Source organism: Anastrepha obliqua, chromosome 5 (assembly GCF_027943255.1).
Source record: "Anastrepha obliqua isolate idAnaObli1 chromosome 5, idAnaObli1_1.0, whole genome shotgun sequence".
In the NCBI taxonomy this organism is placed as follows: Eukaryota; Metazoa; Arthropoda; class Insecta; order Diptera; family Tephritidae; genus Anastrepha; species Anastrepha obliqua.
Window position 1 is genome coordinate 112681424 of NC_072896.1, and position 20846 is coordinate 112702269.

General features: G+C 32.6%; 1 protein-coding gene across 25 annotated transcripts in view; it reads left to right on the forward strand.

Moving 5' to 3' along the window:
- The first annotated feature begins 5245 nt into the window (after positions 1 to 5245).
- Positions 5246 to 20846, forward strand: part of LOC129247025 (myosin heavy chain, muscle) — a 43940-nt gene continuing 28339 nt past the window's right edge. For 3 of the 25 annotated variants that reach the window (XM_054885888.1, XM_054885885.1, XM_054885884.1), the window contains exons 1-7: positions 5246 to 5481; positions 8597 to 8971; positions 9997 to 10140; positions 13197 to 13577; positions 13699 to 13762; positions 13848 to 13946; positions 18849 to 18952. In XM_054885888.1, the coding sequence (XP_054741863.1) occupies positions 8768 to 8971; positions 9997 to 10140; positions 13197 to 13577; positions 13699 to 13762; positions 13848 to 13946; positions 18849 to 18952 (996 nt within the window). In that variant the 5' untranslated portion in view covers positions 5246 to 5481; positions 8597 to 8767. Of the gene's footprint in view, positions 5482 to 8596; positions 8972 to 9579; positions 9724 to 9996; positions 10141 to 13196; positions 13578 to 13698; positions 13763 to 13847; positions 13947 to 14483; positions 14588 to 15760; positions 15865 to 18848; positions 18953 to 20846 lie in introns of all 25 variants that reach the window. The other 22 variants (XM_054885881.1, XM_054885879.1, XM_054885876.1 and 19 more) reach the window with 14 other exon arrangements.

The following is a 20846-nucleotide window of genomic DNA, read 5'->3' on the forward strand; positions in this document are numbered from 1 at the left end:
CATACATACATGGCGATTGAGTATTATCAGCCTTGATCAATAGCCTTGCTAATTCAACATGAATCTTAAAACGTAATGAAACAGCTGATTATACCTACATACATACATAAATTCATACGTACATAATTGCCTCAAGTATGAAAGCTAACAATACCAAACTAAACGAAAAATAAACTACACGGTTATAAAAAGAACATCTGAAACTAAGTAAATACATTCAATATCAACCGAAATGTCATTGGGAGCCGATTTCCGATTTTTGTGCAAATGCATATTTTGTTAACAAAACAAGTTGCAGCCAACATAAAGGCGATCGTAAGGTGATCGCAGTACATTCAATACCTATATGTCGTACATAAGTACATGTGCATGTGTGTGTATACGTGTGCTTGTTTGCACTGGCATTGTATTGCGATATGCTAAATTAATGTGATGTGAAACGATACGAACTGAAACGTTATAATAGCACCAATGCTAGAAATCACCTTGCCATGCTGTGGCCGGCAAGATCTTTCCCTATCCCTGTTGAGGTTGCGTTGGACACCGCGCTCCCTTCCGCATGCTGGCCGATACGAGGGCAATGGTTGCTTCGTTCTGGCCGTTGTGATGTTTTTACTTTTATTAAGGTGAATTTTTAGAAGAGAAATCTTTCATAGAAAGTAAAAAAAAAGCTTTAGTTCTTTTTTACACACTAATATTAGCATGAATTCATACATTTCTATGCACCAGTATGTGTGGAGTCCATTGAAAGTGAATACAAATCACATTTGATTTGCAATTGTATACAAAGTATTTGCTTTAAAATAATTTTTGAAATCATATTTTTATGAATTTAAAAACACACCAAATGGTATCGCTCTCTTCAAAATCGCAACCAGAATAACTTTCTCGTATCCATGTGCGCTCCGTAGCACATACAATATACTCGTACATGTATGTGTGCGTTTTGCTCACCCTCCTGCTCTCGCGCTTTCTCGCATTAAATGCGCTGCTCTCCGAAAGCTTTCACGAACCCTCCTATCGTTCTCCCCATTGGATCCTGACACTTTATGCTAACTTTATACTAACGCAATCGATTGCATCACACTTCAATGGCCACTGCATACCATCACACCAACACAAATGCCAAAGTAACTGAGTCATACCATCGTATACGAGCACACCGAACACACCGAACACGACCTGATCGCGACACGCATACAACAACTCAACAACAACAATGACAGCAATAATCAACATACACCGACTTTTGGCTGGCATGAGCGTACACCGAAAAAGGGAGCGAAGATCCAACCACCAGGACTGACAGCCCGTCGAACATAGCGCACGCATACAATTGCACATAAAGCGAGTGCGTGCATGTGCCGGTGTATGTGAAGATGTGTGTCGTTGTGTGGGTGTATGGATCGAGAGGAGAAGCGATCGGTCAGGGGGCGGTTGTATCGATGTTTCGTGCGCTTTTGGCGCTTTGGCGTAAACGGTTCGGCAAATGTCGGCGCCTTGCGAAGTGTATGGTGTCAAATTGCCTCATATAAAAAGGAACAGTGCCGGCTGTATGGGTCAGAACGGCTTTCGAACGCGTAAGTGCAACACCTTAATGTTGGATTATTGCTTGGTTGTGTATTTTTTTTTTGTGAATAAATTTTTTTTTTGCGTTTTCACTGTGGCATGCATATGCCGTCGATGTGAGAGCAAAAGCAAGCAAGCGATTGAGCGAAAGTGTATACGAGCGAGAGAGAAGTAGCTAGCGGAATATATTGAAATTGAAAAATACATTTCAAATCCTACAAATCCTGTAAACTTTATAGAATTGAAAAATAATAATTATTTAGTGATAAAACTTAAGTGACATTTGAAAACAATTCCAAATAGTGGCACAGCATAAATCAAAAACAGTAATAAAAATTTTAAAAGTGTACCTATAACCGTAATGGCCATAAAGGACAAAAGGATTACTTAACAGACACTTGTGGATTATCCAACACACAAATTGATGCAAGCGAAAAAATAAATGCACACCAAAAATAAAGACTGGCCAAAACCAATGGATTACGTCGTGGCCGCAAAATGCTTTCAAGCCTAAAAATGATATTGATTTTTATTGCGCAAAAATTTTTATTGTGAATTGCAAATTTGCACTGCTTGTTTTTTGAATGAAATTATTTATACTTGTACCCTATAAGTTCCAAATAGTGAGTGAAAAGTTCAATGCTAAGGAGAACGGCTTAGCACAGCTGATTAGATAAAATTTTAGGAGAGAAAAGTCTCCGATTGACAGACCTCTACCACTGAGCTTTGAGGTTAGATAAGCCGTTGAAGCGGTGGGCGTTGATTATGAAGTAAACTAGCAATACATAGAAAATGCTTTCAAATGCAAATTTTTGAAGGCTTAAAGATTTTAATGGTTTAAGAAACTTATAAGCTACTGATCGAAATATAGCGCTGAATTAGAGAGCTCAATACAATATGCCAATCGATGGTACACACAAAGAAATAGTTGTCCAACACCTTGGAAAAAAATGAAGTTTATTCTAAGATGATTTAATTTGAAACTAAAAATATTGAAAACCCACTCAATAGAATTGATTAGAAAAGTAAAAAAAAAAATATTTTTCTTCGAGCCGAAATTTCTCAGGTATCAACGACCACAATTGAGGTTATATGAAAGCTATCGTATGACCTTAGCCATACACGAAAAACGGATTGATTAGATAATCAGTTACTGTAGAGATATTGAATATATTTTTAGTGTATGAACAATGCGGCAACAATAAGCTGAGAACAAGGAAAGAAATTGAATAAAAAGAGGGGCTGACACTAATTAGCGAGGCGAGCAAGTTTCAACAGGTTTCAGTTATTTGTAGTATAGACCTAAGATGGCTGATGTTATGTGGAAATCATTGTGGCTTTACTGAATTGTGAGATTTGATGACTTTTTATGGAACCCGCTAGCACAAATACAGCTTAGGGAAGTGAGCCGGTAGCTTTGAACTCAGTTTTAGAGCTGCAGTTTGATTAGTGTTGGGAAGAAGAGTATGGAAAGATTCAAATAAATCTATTTTTAATTCAGCAAAAAACAGAGCTAAGGCCTGCAAACCAAACGACAGAAAGTTAAATAAACATTGAATAAACGTAAACCCCTCTTTTCTATAAAAATGGAACCTGTAATCAATTCAAGAAGATTTTTATGAATATTTCTGTATCTTCTAACTGAATTTGGCTTTACAAAATTGTAGCCACTCAGAGATATTAGATTAAAGAATAGGAAGTTAGCAGCCAGCAACAGGTGGTAGATAGCAAACTGTGTTTAAAATGAGAACAAAGCATTTGTGGAAAACGTAAAATATTCACTACAGCTTTTTATTGAAATTTGTAAAGTGACCTTTTTTTAACTTTAAAATAAAATGTTTAATTTAATTTTTAAATAAAAAAAAAATAATTTTTTAAATATTCATTTAAAAAAAAATAATCATTTCAGTTATTGGTTTAAATTTATAAAGTAGATTTTTTTTAATTTTAAAATAAAATGTTTAACTTTTTTACTTTGAATAAAAAAATTTTACTTTTTTAAATATTTGAGTAAAAAATATTAGTTTTTTAAATATCTATTTCGGGACTTCTTCCTGCATCAGCTACGGAACCCTGCAGAATTATTGTTTTTTTTTTGTCTTAAAAAATAAAAGTGGTTTAAAATGCTTTTTAATTGACCTTTTCATAAATTTTTTCTACTTAAAAAGCAATTTAAATAAACTTTTTTCTTTTATGAATAAATTTTTAAAGGCAGATATTGAATTTTAATTTTATGCTATTCTTTGGTTTTTTTCTCATCTCACTTTTGCTATGAATTGTAATTCCTTTCGCAACATAACTTGACCAAAAGCAAATTATTTAATTCAGTATTTTTGATTTTGAAAAAGCATTTCAAATCACACTTTTCCTTTTATGAACAAACTTATAGGAAGACACATTCTTGTTTACATATATTTTTATATTTCTAGGAAAGGCATACCCCCAATATACAATACAGTATAGAAATTTTATTTTACCGTCAAGGACATTTTAATATCTTATAACAAATAAACTAATTTCCTGATCTTTAACGACATATGAAAGTCTACACCGTTTTTAATAGAAACCTAGAACACAATAACCACAAATAAGAAGCAGAAACTTGGCACTTTCGAAATATTTCATGTAATATTTCAAACCTAATAGCCTTAAAATTTGAATTTTTTTCGAAATATTTTTTCCCCTCTCCGCTTTGCTCTAACTATGGAGAAATTGTGTGTACCTATGCAATAGCTTTTTTCAAAAATAGAACAATCCCAAAAACACATACGAAAACCGCACGTAGGTGAAGCCAAAAAATTACTGCGGACAGCAACAAAAAAGACTCAGACGTGCATGCATATGTTTGTGCCAAAGATAATACCACATGTATGTGCATATGTAGCCACTCTAGTCAACAGGAAAGAGATTAGTTAGTCAACAACAACAAAAAGTTTTGAAAAATTCAGTTAGATTTTAGCTATTTGGCAATTTGGCAGGGTTGCTTTTTTGGCAACTAAAATGAACTCGTTGATGTCATGATTTCATACCTGCGTGAAAACAAGAACTATATTTCGAAAAAATCACAAAAACAATTAGAATTTAAATCATGCAATAACAAAAAACGCTTCCAAAGGCAAAAGGAGAGTTTCAGCCAAACACACAGGGAAAAAACCAACACAGCGTGCACACACACATATAGAAGAAGCAAGGTGAAAGAGCGCGATAGAAATAGAAATATTTCTAAGCATGAATGTGTTCACTTACACACACACAAACATGCATGCATATAGATGGCGGCGATCTGCGAACGGCGATCAGCCAAGCGACCAGCGGCCGAATGGCTTTCGCACTGTTCTGCTCGTGTGCTAGAATAGCCAACTATGCATGTGTATGTATGTAGGCTGTATAGCCAGCATATGGGCAAAGCGAATGCATGTGTATATGCGCATATGGTGGTCGGTTTCGAAATAATGCCGAAAGTTTTTTAAAAATAACGCGTTGTGTATTGAAAAACGCGCAGCTTTGGTGCGCTATTAATTAGTTGTTGTTGTTGTCGTTGAAACATTTTCGTTAGTTCAACGACGTATGAACATATGTATTTTAGTAGACTTTTTTTATTCGTTTAGAGATTCGGCTACGACAAATTTTCGCGTTTTCCAATTCATTGCGATCTCGCAACTCGGACGTTTTAGATCTGTTCCTCTTGTGCGGACACGGCTAGAAAGCGAAGAATTTAACTCAACAATTTCTGATTTCTTATACGGATTAATTTTTTTTCAAAACGAATTACAGAGCAAAAAAATTGTGTTGATTTTTGCTTGAAAAAAAAAAAAATAAAACAAAAAAACGAACATTTTGTATGAATAACTAAAAACAATTTTCGTAGAAAAGTGAGAATCAATTGTTACACAGCCGTTGCCTAAGCGTGAAGTAAGTGGACAACGTTCTTGGTGGTAGTGACAAAACACTATTTGGAGCAAAAGTGGTTTTTGAAAATTTTTATATGGAAGCGAATTAAAATTTGTGTACGAAAAATTCTAAAATAATGATGCAAATTAAAAATAAATAATTTAATCAAATAAAAGCAGTGCAAATATGTAGTGATATTTTGAAGAACAAAAAAATCAAATTTCTTATTAAAAATTTTTCGAGTGCTTAAATCTGCGTTAGCGAGTTTGACAATTATTTTTGTGTTGGGTCACCGAATTTCAATTAGATTTTGCTATAAAATTAAAGCGGTATTATATAACTTTTCGATTAAGCAAAAGACGTTCTAAACTGTACGTCTACGAAGTGCCAGAAAAGAATTCGAAAATTCTCAGCATATCTTAAATTTATTTAAAAAAATATTTCTACTTGACGCTTGCCAATATTTTTCAAATTTTTTTCGCTCATGCCACTTTGCATTTATAACTTAATTCGTAAATTATCATTTGTCCGCCTCTTAACGGAAATGTTGCGAATTTTCGAAAGGTTTACATAACAGCTGCACCACCGCCCCAAAATGGCAATACACAGACACAAATACACACGAATACATTTACAACGAGAATTCAAACGCATAGACGCTTATACAGATATACACACCTATACATATGCATACTTACATATATGTAGATATCTGTGTATATGCATTAAAATATTTCAAGTATTTATAGAAAGGTGTTCGTGGCAGCCAAGCGTACATATATATATATACACACACATATGTTTGGATGTGTGCAATACCGCTGTGTGGTATTTTTAGACAGCAACCCACACAAGTCACACACACACACACATGCACGCTTACTAAAGCAACAGCAACGATAGCCACTACCGAGCTGAGCACATCGCTGCTGGTGGTGGCGCTTTTCCGCCGCAATTAACTGGTTCATATCCTGACTATTGTTGAGTAAGCGCATGTTAGTTGTTGCTTATTTGTGTGCTGATGCTCTAAGTTCTTCGAGAGATAGCAGCAACAATGGCAAACAAGAGACTGGCTCGTTACCTGTAGTGGGTCACACAAAGCACAGTAAATGAGTACAACAACATAAATCCACATACACCTTCGGAAGTGAAAACTTCGTCATGAACCACGCACTCTCACCAATACACTTCCCCTTATACTTAACATAATCGTGCTGCACTAGCAAAGGCTGTGCACACCTGAAAATGTTGATGGCCATTTTTGGGGGCAATTACAGAGCGAGTAAAAGATCGCTCTCTACAGGCTAATGCGGCGAAGAGAGCTTTTGCTGCTTTTATGGCATACGAAACGAGCGAAAAACTATCCGATTACAAGTGGCGGCGAAGAAAAACGGAAAAGATAACAATTAAAAAGTTGGCCAAGTGTGTTGTGGGTTGGCTAATCATGCATATTTACTTAATTGGAAATGTGCTTAAAAGAAAACCTACCGTATTTATGCAGACATTTATGAGACATCATGAAATGCTAAAGCGTTATTTATAGATGGACGGGACTTTGTTTGTGATTTTTTTTTTTTTTGGTATTTTATTTGATTTTTTTTTTGCATTGTTTAAAAATATTTTCGATTTGTTCACGATCTTGACCCAAAAAATATTTGTGAATTATGTACGTCAAAGTAGTAATAAATAATAGCTTTTTTGTGTAATCTCTCTTTCCATCTAACTCTCTCGCGTAAACACACGCGCTTGCGTTTTGCGTTGGGATAACTGGTCTTTACTCTCGCTCTTATTAAGATCGACTGATTTGTTATAATCAGCTGCCACACAGGAAATACACAACCAATAAAAGCAAATATCGTTAATAGAGTAACAGACGATGGATGGTTAAGTGTAGTTACTAAGAAAATAATTACTTTTATTAGTATTAATGATTAAAAAATATAGCAATATAAAATACAATATGTAGTAAATATAATGTAATAATAAAAAAAATAGAACTAAAAAACAAAAATATTAATAAACAAAAAATAAAAATATTAATAATTAAAAAATGAAAGGTAGTAATTGCGAACAAAATAATAGTTTGTATAAATTTGAAATAAGTTAATTGAAGCACTGAAAACTGAAAATATTGCAATCAAAATAATTTTTCATTTGCCGTAGTCAAATGGATTGGTGCGTGACTACCATTCGAAAGCGCACAGGTTCGAAATCTCGGGCATGAAACGCTAAATGATAAAAAAGAAATTTTCCATTAGCAGTCACTCCTCAGCTTACTTAGATAATTCAAATCTCTAAGTGTTTTGCTGCCATGAAAATGTTCCTTATAAGAAACTATTCGAAGGCGCTTAAAAATGTAGGTCCTTCCATTTCTGGAGAATATTAAGACGCACGCCAAAAATAAGAAAAGCAGCTCGGTCAAACACTCAGAAAGGGTGTAAACGCCAATTATACAAAGTGGCGCAAAATTAATCATCAATTTTGTTTCTGAATAACTTTTGTACTCAGTAAAAAAAATGACTTGGAGTGATGGAAATCCTTGTTTTGAACTTTACGCGCTCCATTGCTTGTCTGTTTGTATACTCTGCCCATTTAGTTCACAAGCGTCAAATATGATTGACGCACGACGCCATTTATATAAACGTTTTTGGCTTTTATTTAACTTAAATTTCAAAATAGTAACAATTGAGTCTCTAAAAACAATAAAAAGTTGATTGCACTAAATTGAAAATAAGCGGGTACACAAATATTCGGAGGTTTAAAATAAAAATCATAATTCCATTTGATTTTGTTTAATGTATCGTATTTTTTTATTATTAAAAAAATTATATGTAACTATAACCAAAATTTCTGAAAAAAAAGTTCTTCTATTATTCATACTAATAAAATTAATAATTTCGATGCATTTGTTATGAAAAAAAAAAAAAACAGTTACAGCAAGCTTAGAAATAAATCCTCTTTCTGTACAATCTCTCTTATGATCGCGTTGGCAGAGATTGTCAGAACCGTTAGCGCGTACTACCTTAACCACCATCGTTTGTATTCTTATTCTACGGCATATTTTCTTTACTTGCACTACACAAATAAAACCACAAAAAACTTATAAAAATTATTTCTCTTTCTATTCTTTTTACAGGGAAGCATTTGGGCTGAGACGACGCGAAACACTTCAATCTAATATTGAAAAGAAGGATAATTTAGCAAAAACCCACGAATTTTGCACTCAAGCCCCGACTCTCACTCGAGTTTCATTAATACATATTTAATTTACGTTTTCTGTTAAGAAGCAAGCGAATCTTTAACCAAGATGCCGAAGCCAGTTGCTAGCCAAGAGGATGAGGATCCCACGCCATACCTGTTCGTGTCTTTGGAACAAAGACGTATCGATCAATCGAAACCCTATGACTCCAAGAAGAATTGCTGGGTGCCCGATGAGAAGGAGGGTTATCTTCTTGGTGAAATTAAGGCCACCAAGGGTGACATTGTCTCCGTTGGCCTGCCCGGTGGTGAGGTAAAACAAGCGTAAACCAATGGCGTATGCAGATGGCGTACAATAAAAAAAAAAAAAACAAAAAGAGAAACCGCAAGATATGCGAAGTAGTTGTTCGTTGTTGCAAGAAAATAAGTAGCAAAGAAAAGACATTAAAGAGTAGAAATTAATTAACAGTAGGAAATGCGAGTTAATTAATATTTTGCTAATAAGAAAACTTTCCATGCCAGTCGCATAGGATTCTGCTGTTGGAAATTCTTTTCTTGTTAGAAAAAGGTTTCAACGGCTAGAAAATTGGTGTTGCCGTTGGAAAGTTTTTTTCTTAAAAAAAAAAGTATTGCTTTTATTGAATTTTGTGGTAGAGAACTTTGAAAATTAAAAAAAAAACTAGTAGTTCTCAAAATTAAAACGTAGAAATGCAGTTTTGAATTAGTGCTTGGAAATTTGCCATTCCATTTTGCGTTTTAGTCAATTTTAATTTTCTTTTTAACTTGGCTTTATAGTTTAGTAGTTTTTTTTAATTAGAATTTAACTAAAAATATATTTTGCGCGTTATTAGTTTTTTTATTGTGCAAAGATAAACAAATTTTTAATGTTTTTACATTTCTACATTAAAAAAAAAACTTTAGACAAAAGATTTTAAGGCCGATAAGGTTGAAAAAACGAACCCCCCGAAATTCGAAAAGGTCGAAGATATGGCCGACATGACTGTGCTAAACACGCCTTGCGTCTTGCACAATTTGCGACAACGTTACTACTCCAAACTGATCTACGTAAGTTCCGCTAGAACGTAGCACTAATCTAGCTTTCTTTTTTTCTCTCTCTCTCTCTGAACTCCACTTGTAAAATACTTACCCTTGAAAAATTTAAATACCAACCATTAAAAATGCATTACCATAACTGAAAATTAAAAAAAAAATTAAAAAAATTCAAAAAAAAAATATATATAAAATAAATAAATGAATAAATTGAAAAAATTTCGGGTGCATAACTTAAAAACAAAAAATCAAATACTAAACACTTGAAATGTAACGCATAAACAAAAGACGAAAGACTTCAAGAAAGATCAGCTCCAACAAGTCAATCCTCCAAAATACGAAAAAGCTGAGGATATGTCCAACTTGACATACTTGAACGACGCCTCTGTACTCCATAACTTGAGACAGAGATACTACAACAAACTTATCTACGTAAGTATGGCTGGAACCGGTTACATGCACTTATGCACAGGGTTCCAATAAACCTGCAATGTTTGCTTTGAATGTAATTGTTGTTGATTGTTTACTTGTCTTTGTAAATTGTTATTGTATTGTATGAAACAAATTGTCCATACCTGTAGTGGAACTGTCACATACTCAAACACACACAAAAAATCATGGAGAACATCACCAAAAAAAAACAAACAAAATTCATGACACTCATTTATCACATAAAAATAATCACAAAATGAAGCATAGAAGCAGCGGACTAACATTTGTTGTAGAGAAAAAAGAGAAACAATTCGTGCTTATTCGTGTCAAACTAATGCAAAGTTGAGACTACGAAGCTAACGGCTTTAGAGGCAAGGAAGTGAAGGAAAATATTTTATTTCAATTTAAGGGAAAAAAATTAATAAATTAAAAATAAAAAAAAAGAATGAAAAAAATATTCTACTAATTTTAATATTGAAAAAAAAATTACTAAATTGAATTAATAAAATATTCGAGTTCCTTGCACAAATTGTTTGCTGTCACAAAATATGTGTAGATTTATAAAAACAATTTGCTAAGCCATTTTCGTCGCAAATTTTTAAATAAAATTTTCTGATTCTTTAAAAAAAGTTCGTATAACTTGTGGAGTGAATTATAAGGCAATCACGTTTTTATAAAAATATTTTTATATTGAAAAATAAGCTCTTTTTTTTATTGAAAAATAAGTTTTTCTCAAAACAAAAAAAAAAAATAGAAAACAAACTTTTTGAAGGGTATTAAAAATTATGTTTTAAAAATTTATATTAAAAATTTCACTTCGTTCAAATAAAAAAATCGCCATTTGTATTGAGAATAAAATTGTTTTAGAATGCTTTATAAATAGGAAAATAGTGTGGAAATGTCATTTACTAAAGCATTTCGAATCTGTTTTATTTTATGTGCAATTGGCTTTGAGCGTCTTGCCCTTTAATGTTGTTCGAAAAAATATATAAATAAATATTAATATTTGAAATAACTTATAATTTATAAAAATAATTTATCATCTATAAAAATCATTTTGGTTTAAATTAAAATTTTTGAATCATAAAATTATTTTTTTTAAATATGCACAAATTCAAAATATACAAATTTTTCTATTCCAGTCCTGAATTTAACTAAAGTACAAACTAGAAGCACTTTTATCACCGAAAATCCTTTTAAATTTTTCAATTATAAAATTATTTTTGTTTTTAAATATGCAAACATTCAAAATATATGATTTCACAAGTGAAGAAGTTTTGCAAAAAAAAAACAACCAAACAAATTTGACTCGATTTTTTATTACCTTTAAATGGCCCATAGATTTAATCTGCTGCTGTGAATTTCTGAATTTGCCTTGAGAAAATAATGTTAAAGAATTTGAATTTTATTCCAACTCTGAATTTTAACCAATAAAATACACGTAGATATACATATTTGTGTGTATGTATGTCCGTCATTTATATGATGTTAAAGAAAATAACGAAAATTATTAAAGCAAATAAAGAAAATTAATTAGCTTCCCCTTCAAAATATACAAACTTTTGTGCTTAAATTAAAATTAACTTGCGTTAATGATGGTCAAAAAAATCCCATTAAATTTTTTTTTTTAATTTTGAATTCGAGACATTAAGCAGAATATATTTGCAATTAAATTTTTCTCAAACAAATCTTTTTCTCGCCAGTCGTTTCCGTCAAGCAAATGACTATCCAAAAATAATCTACACATATATCTTATCTGTTCACCATATCTTTGCGAATATAACCAATTAACCAACATCCGTCCATTAGCACCCAATACTCCTTTCGTACGCGCTAACAACGCCACATACTAACCAAACCAAAAACAAATAAAATGCCAAATTCTCGGCAATTTTGTTCACCAGTTCATCAGTGAATGCCATACAAAAACACAACAAAAGCACGAAATGCACGCAACCACCACAACCCAGCATAAGGATAAACTGAAACTGGAAAAATCACATTGGATACATTACACTACACACACACACACACCCATATACTATGCCCTCCACAAGCATACACATTTTCCATAAATCCTAGTCAAAATCGAACATCATACAAAACCAACAAAAAATAAGTAAAAAATTTGGTACACGCACACACAAAATTTGCACTCCACATCCCAAACCACTACATAATACACTTGAACCCACACAACCACAACCACCTCCACTACATCACATCTTTTGCGTCCAAAGGAGTACGTTAAGTGTTTCCTGGCAAGCGCGGAGATGGAAAACAATGGCATGCAACGCATCAAATTCGTATTCGTTTGTTATGAGAATGGAATGCAAAGAGTTACATATATACTTAGTTGTATGAAACACCACATAAAACCATCATAAGTCAACAAAAAAAAGCAAAAAAAAACCACACACAAAAAAACCAATACTTTGAGCTGAGCAATATTGAGTTTGCAACATCAAATATTTATAAAAACGTATCAACATAAAATCAACAAATCATATGAATGCATCAACAAAATACTCGATAGAGTTGACATTTTATCACAAAAAACCACAAAAAAGTGAATGCAAAACATTTCAAAAAAATATTGTTAATTGTTATCGTTCATTTATAAAATACGTACCCCATTTTTGAATATGTCATAGTTATAGCGCTAACAATAATTTAAGTTATTGTAAATTTCCCTACTAAAAACTCCACTTTCATTCCACACTTTTCCCCTAGTCAGTAATCTTAACATTGCCGGTGTCGTTTTGTGGTGGATGATCTTGAATGCGTTCCTGCTCTCCACAAAAATGCTTCGAAAATGTTTGTATTACTGCTAAATTCTCCATTCGCTGCTGACCGTTTGATAGCATTTTTCCGATGCATCAACAGTCACGCAAAGAAAAATTTCATATTTTTTTCATACTGTATGCTCCCCCATTTCACTTTGTTCCTTTCGTAGTTCTTTCGTTTTATTTTATTGTAATTAATTTCACATAAATTTTAATCACTAATCAATAAATTTCAATTTTTCTCCAAAAAATTCTTCATTCGATATACAGACCTACTCTGGTCTTTTCTGCGTTGCCATCAATCCTTACAAGCGTTACCCCGTATATACCAACCGTTGCGCTAAGATGTACCGTGGCAAGCGCCGTAATGAAGTGCCACCCCATATTTTCGCCATTTCTGACGGTGCCTACGTCGACATGTTGACCAACCACGTCAATCAATCTATGTTGATTACTGGTGAGTCTGGTGCTGGTAAGACTGAGAACACGAAGAAGGTAATTGCGTACTTCGCCACTGTCGGCGCCTCAACAAAGAAGGATGAATCGCAAAAGAACAAGGGTTCCCTGGAAGATCAGGTTGTGCAAACTAACCCTGTACTTGAAGCTTTCGGTAACGCTAAGACCGTGCGTAACGATAACTCGTCGCGTTTCGTAAGTATTGCACGTTTAGTGAAGAAAATATTATAAATGAGAAGTCAAACAATTTACTCACACAACACTATTATTCTCCCTCTCTCACTCACTTGCTAACTCATCACTTGCTGCTGTTTAGGGTAAATTCATCCGTATTCACTTCGGTCCAAGTGGTAAACTGGCTGGTGCTGATATTGAGACCTGTAAGTTTACATAATTTGCTGTTTTTCTGTTATTGGTTGGCAAATGTTAACTTTATTTTTCTCTGCAACTCTCTTACAACTACAGATCTGTTGGAGAAAGCTCGTGTCATCTCTCAGCAATCTTTGGAACGTTCGTACCATATCTTCTACCAGATCATGTCTGGTTCCGTTCCCGGCGTTAAAGGTATAGCAATAAAATTTTCATTTTCATGTTCATTCTCATTTTCTTTATCCCAGAAAAGTTAGTCTTTTTCAAAACCATCATAAAAAATATTCATAATAGAAAAAAATCATCATCAAACAAAACATTCAGTGCACATTAAACGAAAGTGTGCCGTTAAGCGTTGTACAGAAGTACAGAGATTCACAAGAGTACAAAAATGCTGCGATTTTATCAAATATTTTTTTATAGTTTTAGATTTATAGTAGACTACATACCACACTTGAATCCACAAACCCATACCTCGTACCACCAAATCAATTCACACATTTGTTGCTCCATCCGATACACCCCACACACATCCCCAACTACACATATTATTTTAAATGCACACTTTTACATATTTATTACACCTACTCCACAACACATATTTTTCACCTATTATATAAATAATAATATTAAATTCTTCAATTTTTACCTTTCCACTTTTTACCAAACAAAATATATAAAAAACAAAACACCCAAATTACAAATGATATAAAATATCAAACTAAACCTCAGCCTACTGTTTGTTGACCAATAACGTCTACGATTACCACATTGTCTCTCAGGGCAAGGTCACAGTCGCCAGTATCGATGATAACGAAGAATTCCAATTGACCGATGTAATTTCCCACAAATTTTTATTTTATTTTTTGTTAAATTCTATACTTGATTGAATTCGTACTACCATTAACATATATTGTAAATTTTTTCTTTTTTAATTTTTTTTATATATATACTCGTAAATAAATTTACTATTAAGCTGTAGTGATCGATTAAATGTGGTCGCATATATACAAAAAAAAAAGAACAAAATAGCCCGGCTCTACTTTTGAGCTCGTGATTATTTGCCTTTTTAGTTTTTATTTTTTTTTTTTAATTTTTTCTGTTTTTTGTATAAATGCACCACTGTAAATGCACCACGAACCTGTAGACTAAATATACTATATAGTGCACGATTGTATCAATTTCGAAGTACTGTAGTTAGCTTGCAGCTTTTTTAGTGCCCCGCCCACAATTCACAAATATGCATTGCATACCACCCTAAAGAGTCCATCGATAGCGAAATACATTCCCCTGTGCATTGAACATCCCTAACCCAACCATATTTGATCAAGAGAGCGCACATTAGTGAACTCCCTCTCCTTCACTCTCGACATTAATGAACAGGAAGTGTTTTTGATTATACTGGTCAACACGAATTTTGTTTTTGACATTCTAAAGCTTTGAGTGAAAAGTTTAAAGTTTGCTTTTGTACTCAACGCAGCTTCGACGCAAAAATTATAAAGGTGAACTTTAATCAAATTTATTTTAAATTTAAATAAAAAAAAAAATTTTAATAAATTTATTTAAAAACAAAAAAAAAAAAATGAATTTAAAATAAATTTTAATTTTTCATTTAATTTAATTCAAATTCTGTTGTTGACCTGTGTAACAAGTGCACTCATAACTTGGCATAAGCAAGAGCAATTAGCGCGCAAAAAAAAATTCTGTAAAAACAAAAATCATAAATGAAAAAAACAAAATACTTACTTAAGCGCAACGTTAATTTCTCTTGCCCTAATTGAATATATCGTACGTATATATTTTGATTTGAAATTTTTATGCATACATATATTTTATAAAAAATTGTATTTCATTTTATTTCCATTCCCCTCTCCAATACATATCGAAATCGTGTAAATTCACATCTATATAAAATTACACATGCACCCTCCATCCCTTCTACATTCATACCGATTTTATCATCCACAACTTGCCCACATCATCATCTACATCACTGCCAACAACAACAGAGATGTGCATGCTATCGAAAAATATATACGATTATCGTATTGTATCGCAAGGAAAGACAACCATACCCGACCTTGACGATGGTGATGAGTTTCAATTTATTGACGTAAGATACAGTGATGCGAAAAATATTAAGCGTATTTAAATGTGATTTACACCACTGCTAAACTGTATTATCAACGGTTAAAAATAATAATTTTAATCTGTGGAAGTCAACTAAAATTCGTGATAACTTTAAATTTACAACTACTTCAAAGCGTCCTATGCCGAATTAAACAAACCAAAAACAGAAAACTTACAAAAACTACATGGCCTAAAAATCTAACGGCGCAAAGTCTAAATAATACAATAAATATCAACTATTAAAATGTTGATATTTAAAGGAAATAATGAAATGTCAATTCTAAAATCAAATACTCACCAGTCTAATATTAATAACAACAGTTTTCAAAATTGTCACGTCTATTAATACTTGCTGCTTAACATAAAGTTAAGCTGCAAAAAAAAACAAACAAAATCCACTTACAAATGTTAAGTACCAAATGTTAACATTTATGTTGACTTAAACCTTCTTCTCTCTCTATTTCTTGTACAGAAAACCAACAATAGCTGTAATAGCTGTTATTTCTCGAGCACTCACTGCAATCTTTAATGTTGTACAAAATACTATACATATATGCTATTGGCTATTGTAAAAAACGTGCTTATCGCGCTCTCGCTCTCATTAATATATCGCTCATGTATAAGTACTTGCACCAATGCCATTGCGATTGCTTTTCTATTAAGCGCCGCTATATAAAATTACTGTCTGGTATTAATTATAATTTTTCATTAATTATTAAATTAATATTTACTATGCCTAGACTCTTATATACTTAGAACGCTTCAAATGCGAAAGTAATTTTTTATTTATTTATTTATTTATAGTATTAAATCTAAGTACCCACTCCTATCGTAACTAAAGTAGGATATTATCCCTACATACGTATATATGTATCAACGCCTAAACAGGCCTTGTTAGGTAAAAATAAACATGCCTCAATTATTTTAGCATTGATTAAGTCAACACTCACATTATAGTACCACTCAGATACCATTTTACCCCAGTCAGCAAGAAATATGCATTACAAAAACACGAAACCCAAGTACAGCGCTCCCTCATGCATACTACAATCAACAGTCCAATTCCGTACTCAGTTGTTAGTTAGTGCACAAAAGCTCATACCTACATTTGAACCGTAGCACCTATACACTCCAAACAGTCACGCGTTCTCACTCTCTGCCACATTTGCATTTGCGTTTACAATTTTGTGCATAGTCGTTTACTCACTCATTACTCTTTTATTTAATTATATCGTTACTTCTTTATGCAAACAAAAACAAAAAATCAAAAAACTAAAAATGTATGTAAACAAATGCTAGAGATGGCATTTTTGTCGAATCATATTGGTGATTATCCAGGAATATGTCAGGGTAAAACAAGGATAACCGGTGTCAACGATGGCGAAGAATTTGAATTGACTGATGTAAGTTGGTGTGAGTCTATAAATGGTACCCCGTTCCCAACTTGAATTTGTAACAAACTCTCTCACGCTGACACTGTCTCTCTATCTATTACGTTCTCTCACTATATATTTTGATCTCTATACCTATTATCACTGCCGAAAATCTTTTATAAATATATTTTTCAAATTTTTTCGAACTTTTCTACTTTCACTACGTTGTACAAAAATTATACGAGTGACAATATTAATACTTTTTCTAAAATTGTTTTATAACTATAAATATTTTTACCTACACAGATCTCACATCACTGGTATACCTACTTAAATATTTTTGTTGGTATTTATTTCTATGTGGATTTCTTTGTAAATAAATTTAATTTTCCAATGTTATTCCGGAATTTCTATCTCTTGTAGAAATAATTATACACCCTCAGTAGTATTGGTAGTTTTTACTTGTAGTTCCTTTAGTAGTATTTGGTCCCTTCTACTACATCTCCCTCACTATCCAAATACAAAACTGTTTTATTTAAATAATTTTGTATATACTTATTCATTACTGTTTTTTCAAATTAACATTTAAGCTTTCAAAATAATTTGATTAAGAATATTGTAGGGAAAAATTAAATGTGTAAAAGGTATTAGTTAATTAAGCAATATCGTTGGGAAAATGATGGATAAACCGAATATATAAAATTTGTAGGTCCAGAGATTACCTTTTTGACAACATTGTTACAGTGGTTAAATTCAAATTCTTAGTACAGCGGATTTGATGCCGGCACATACGCCTTTTTACCTTGACTTAATACCTACACTAAGTAACCGCCAAGCCTGCGTAATATGCCAACTTATTAATTTAACAAAAGATATCTTGCATATAAACTACACAAACAAAGCCTTATTTAGAATTCAAAAGAAAAAAAGTAGAAAGGTATTTAAAATGCTTTATAAAACGACATTTCCATTAAATTTTCCTATTTATAAAGCATTTTAATGACTTTTCTATTCACCAAGTAAGGCTGATCAGTTACAAATTAAATAAATAAGTAACGTAAGTGAGCTTGAATAAAATTACTCGATTACCACACAAATCAATGCAAACCCTCTCCATCCACTTAAATTCGACATCATTATTTGTTTCACTACTTTATTTGTATGCACACCACAAAATCCACTAAAAACAAAAACAATGTACTGTTATGGAATAAATTCACCACATTAGTTTACACGCTTTTCACTTCAGCGCGCACTTTTGTCCACCCCCACAGCACCTCCTGTACCCTTAACATTGCTGTGTACCACTACCACAAGCAATCATACCTCCCGACTCCTATTTCCGTACTCCTTTTGCGCCTCTATAACCTATCAAAATCTATACTACACGAGCGAAACCACTTTGTCAAATCTCCAACACCTATCCACTCATCACTTTACCAGTTTACCTCACTTTCACTCTTTCTCTCTCTCTCTCTCTCCTTCTCTATTCATCTCTCTGTATCCACTGTAAAGCTATATTTTTTATTGTCGTGTACAAAATAAATAATCGCAAAAAATATCGAACAATTTTCTTCTCTCGACTACTGTGCAGATGTTTGCTTCTTAACTGACAATATTTACGATTACTATAACGTGTCTCAGGGTAAAGTCACTGTAGCCAGTATAGATGACGGTGAAGAATTCCAGCTGGCAGATGTAAGTTTTCAACATACAAAAACAAAAACAAAAAACTAGAAATCATAGAGCAAACCAAATACTGGAGTAGTTGAAGGCTCTATGCACCAACCAACACCAACTTTAAAAAACCAATACACTTGTATACGCATGCCACCACAACTTAGGTACTAGTACCACTACCACCACCACCACCACCACCAACACCAACACCTCTACCACATAGTGTTTACATGTACACCTACACCACCTATGCGACGTCGTTACTTTTGTGACATGCGTAACTGAATTTGGGAAAACCCCTTACACCTGCTCTCTTTCTCTCTCTCTACACTTAAATTAATTCTCTATACTCTATACATACTTAAATTAATTCGTCGTTAGATTGCTCGTTTTTGCATTGATTTTTACTCTTTACTGTACTTAAAACTTTTTGATTGCATCTGTGAAAGTTATTTGGCATGTCTTTGAAGTCCTTCCAAGAAATGAAACAAATCGAAAATATGCCATGGTCTTTTACACCTACGTGACCTAGCATATGTATGTATGTGTGAATACTTTCCCCGAATATTTGTATGGCATGTCGTTGTGTGTCAACACGCCAAGTCGGCATCACAGTAAAGTGCATTTGTGTTATCTGCGGCGTGTTGCTCACTACTACAAAAACAAAGAAAACGTTTAATTGCATCCACTTTGTACCGCTATGCGAACTCTGGACCGCGTGGTTGACTGATTGATTGATTGATTGATTAGTTGCTGTACTCCATATGTAGATCCCTTAAAAATGGAGCAATCAATTTTACGTAGTGATGTGCAAGACTTTGTTTAGTTGCATCCATCTTCGACTGCTAGTTCGTGTTGTTTTGTAAATGCCTAGTTTGTAAGGAAGCTTGTTCGTACATTTTACTATATTTACTTGAGAATGTTAGTTATGTTAGTTATAATATTTATGTACCTAACGAAGAAGTTCAGACCGGCATGTGCACTCGAAACTGCTGTCAAAGGAATCGGGTCTCCGAGCCGCTCCTAAGGTGCAGTTAGTGAGGCAGCTATTAATTTATTGGATATACGTATATATATATTTTGAGAAATTTACTTGCACGCATCTCATCTCTACTTTATTACATAGTGTCTAGATTAAATTTGTATCCCAGCCATTCTACGCTTTCCAAAAAATTCCGGAATCTATTTACGTCTATATCCCAGAGGCTTTTATCCACCCATGTAGTGATTTTCACAAATTATATTGTTGATTTGAGAAAAACCAAAAAGTTTTTTTTGTTAAGAAAATTAATTTTTATTGCTCTGCATTGTAAATATTATTATAAAAATAGTAAATGCTTGGCTAATATTTGCATGGAAATACGATAATTTATTATCCGGATGCGAAGTTAAATAAGTATTTAGCAGATCTCAAAGAAAGAAACGTTTAAAAGTAAAAAATGAGCTTAAAAAACAAGAAACAAAATGAATAAAAAACAATGATATTTAAATGCTAGATAAATAAAAAATATATAAATATAGAAACAATTTTTCAATTTTTACATGATACATAAAAAATGCTTTGATTTACAGCTTCGTACTTTTATTAAAAAAAGTATTAAATAGCACCTCAAAATAAATTATTTACAATAATTGGCGCTAAATTAAAAAAAATTGTTTGTTTATTAAGAAAAATAAAAATTAAATTTTTAACTATATATTTAATTTTGGTTTTAAAAATTGTGTAATAACGGACTTATTTTGGAAAATTATTTGAAAGCCTTTATAGTGTGGCGTTTCCATGTAATTTTCCTATTTATGAAGCATTTACAATATTATTTTCTCATTTTTGGCAATAACGCCGTGTAAATATGAAAGACAAATTAAATCTGTTATATTTTTTTATTAAAGTTTTTTATAAAAAAATATCTGA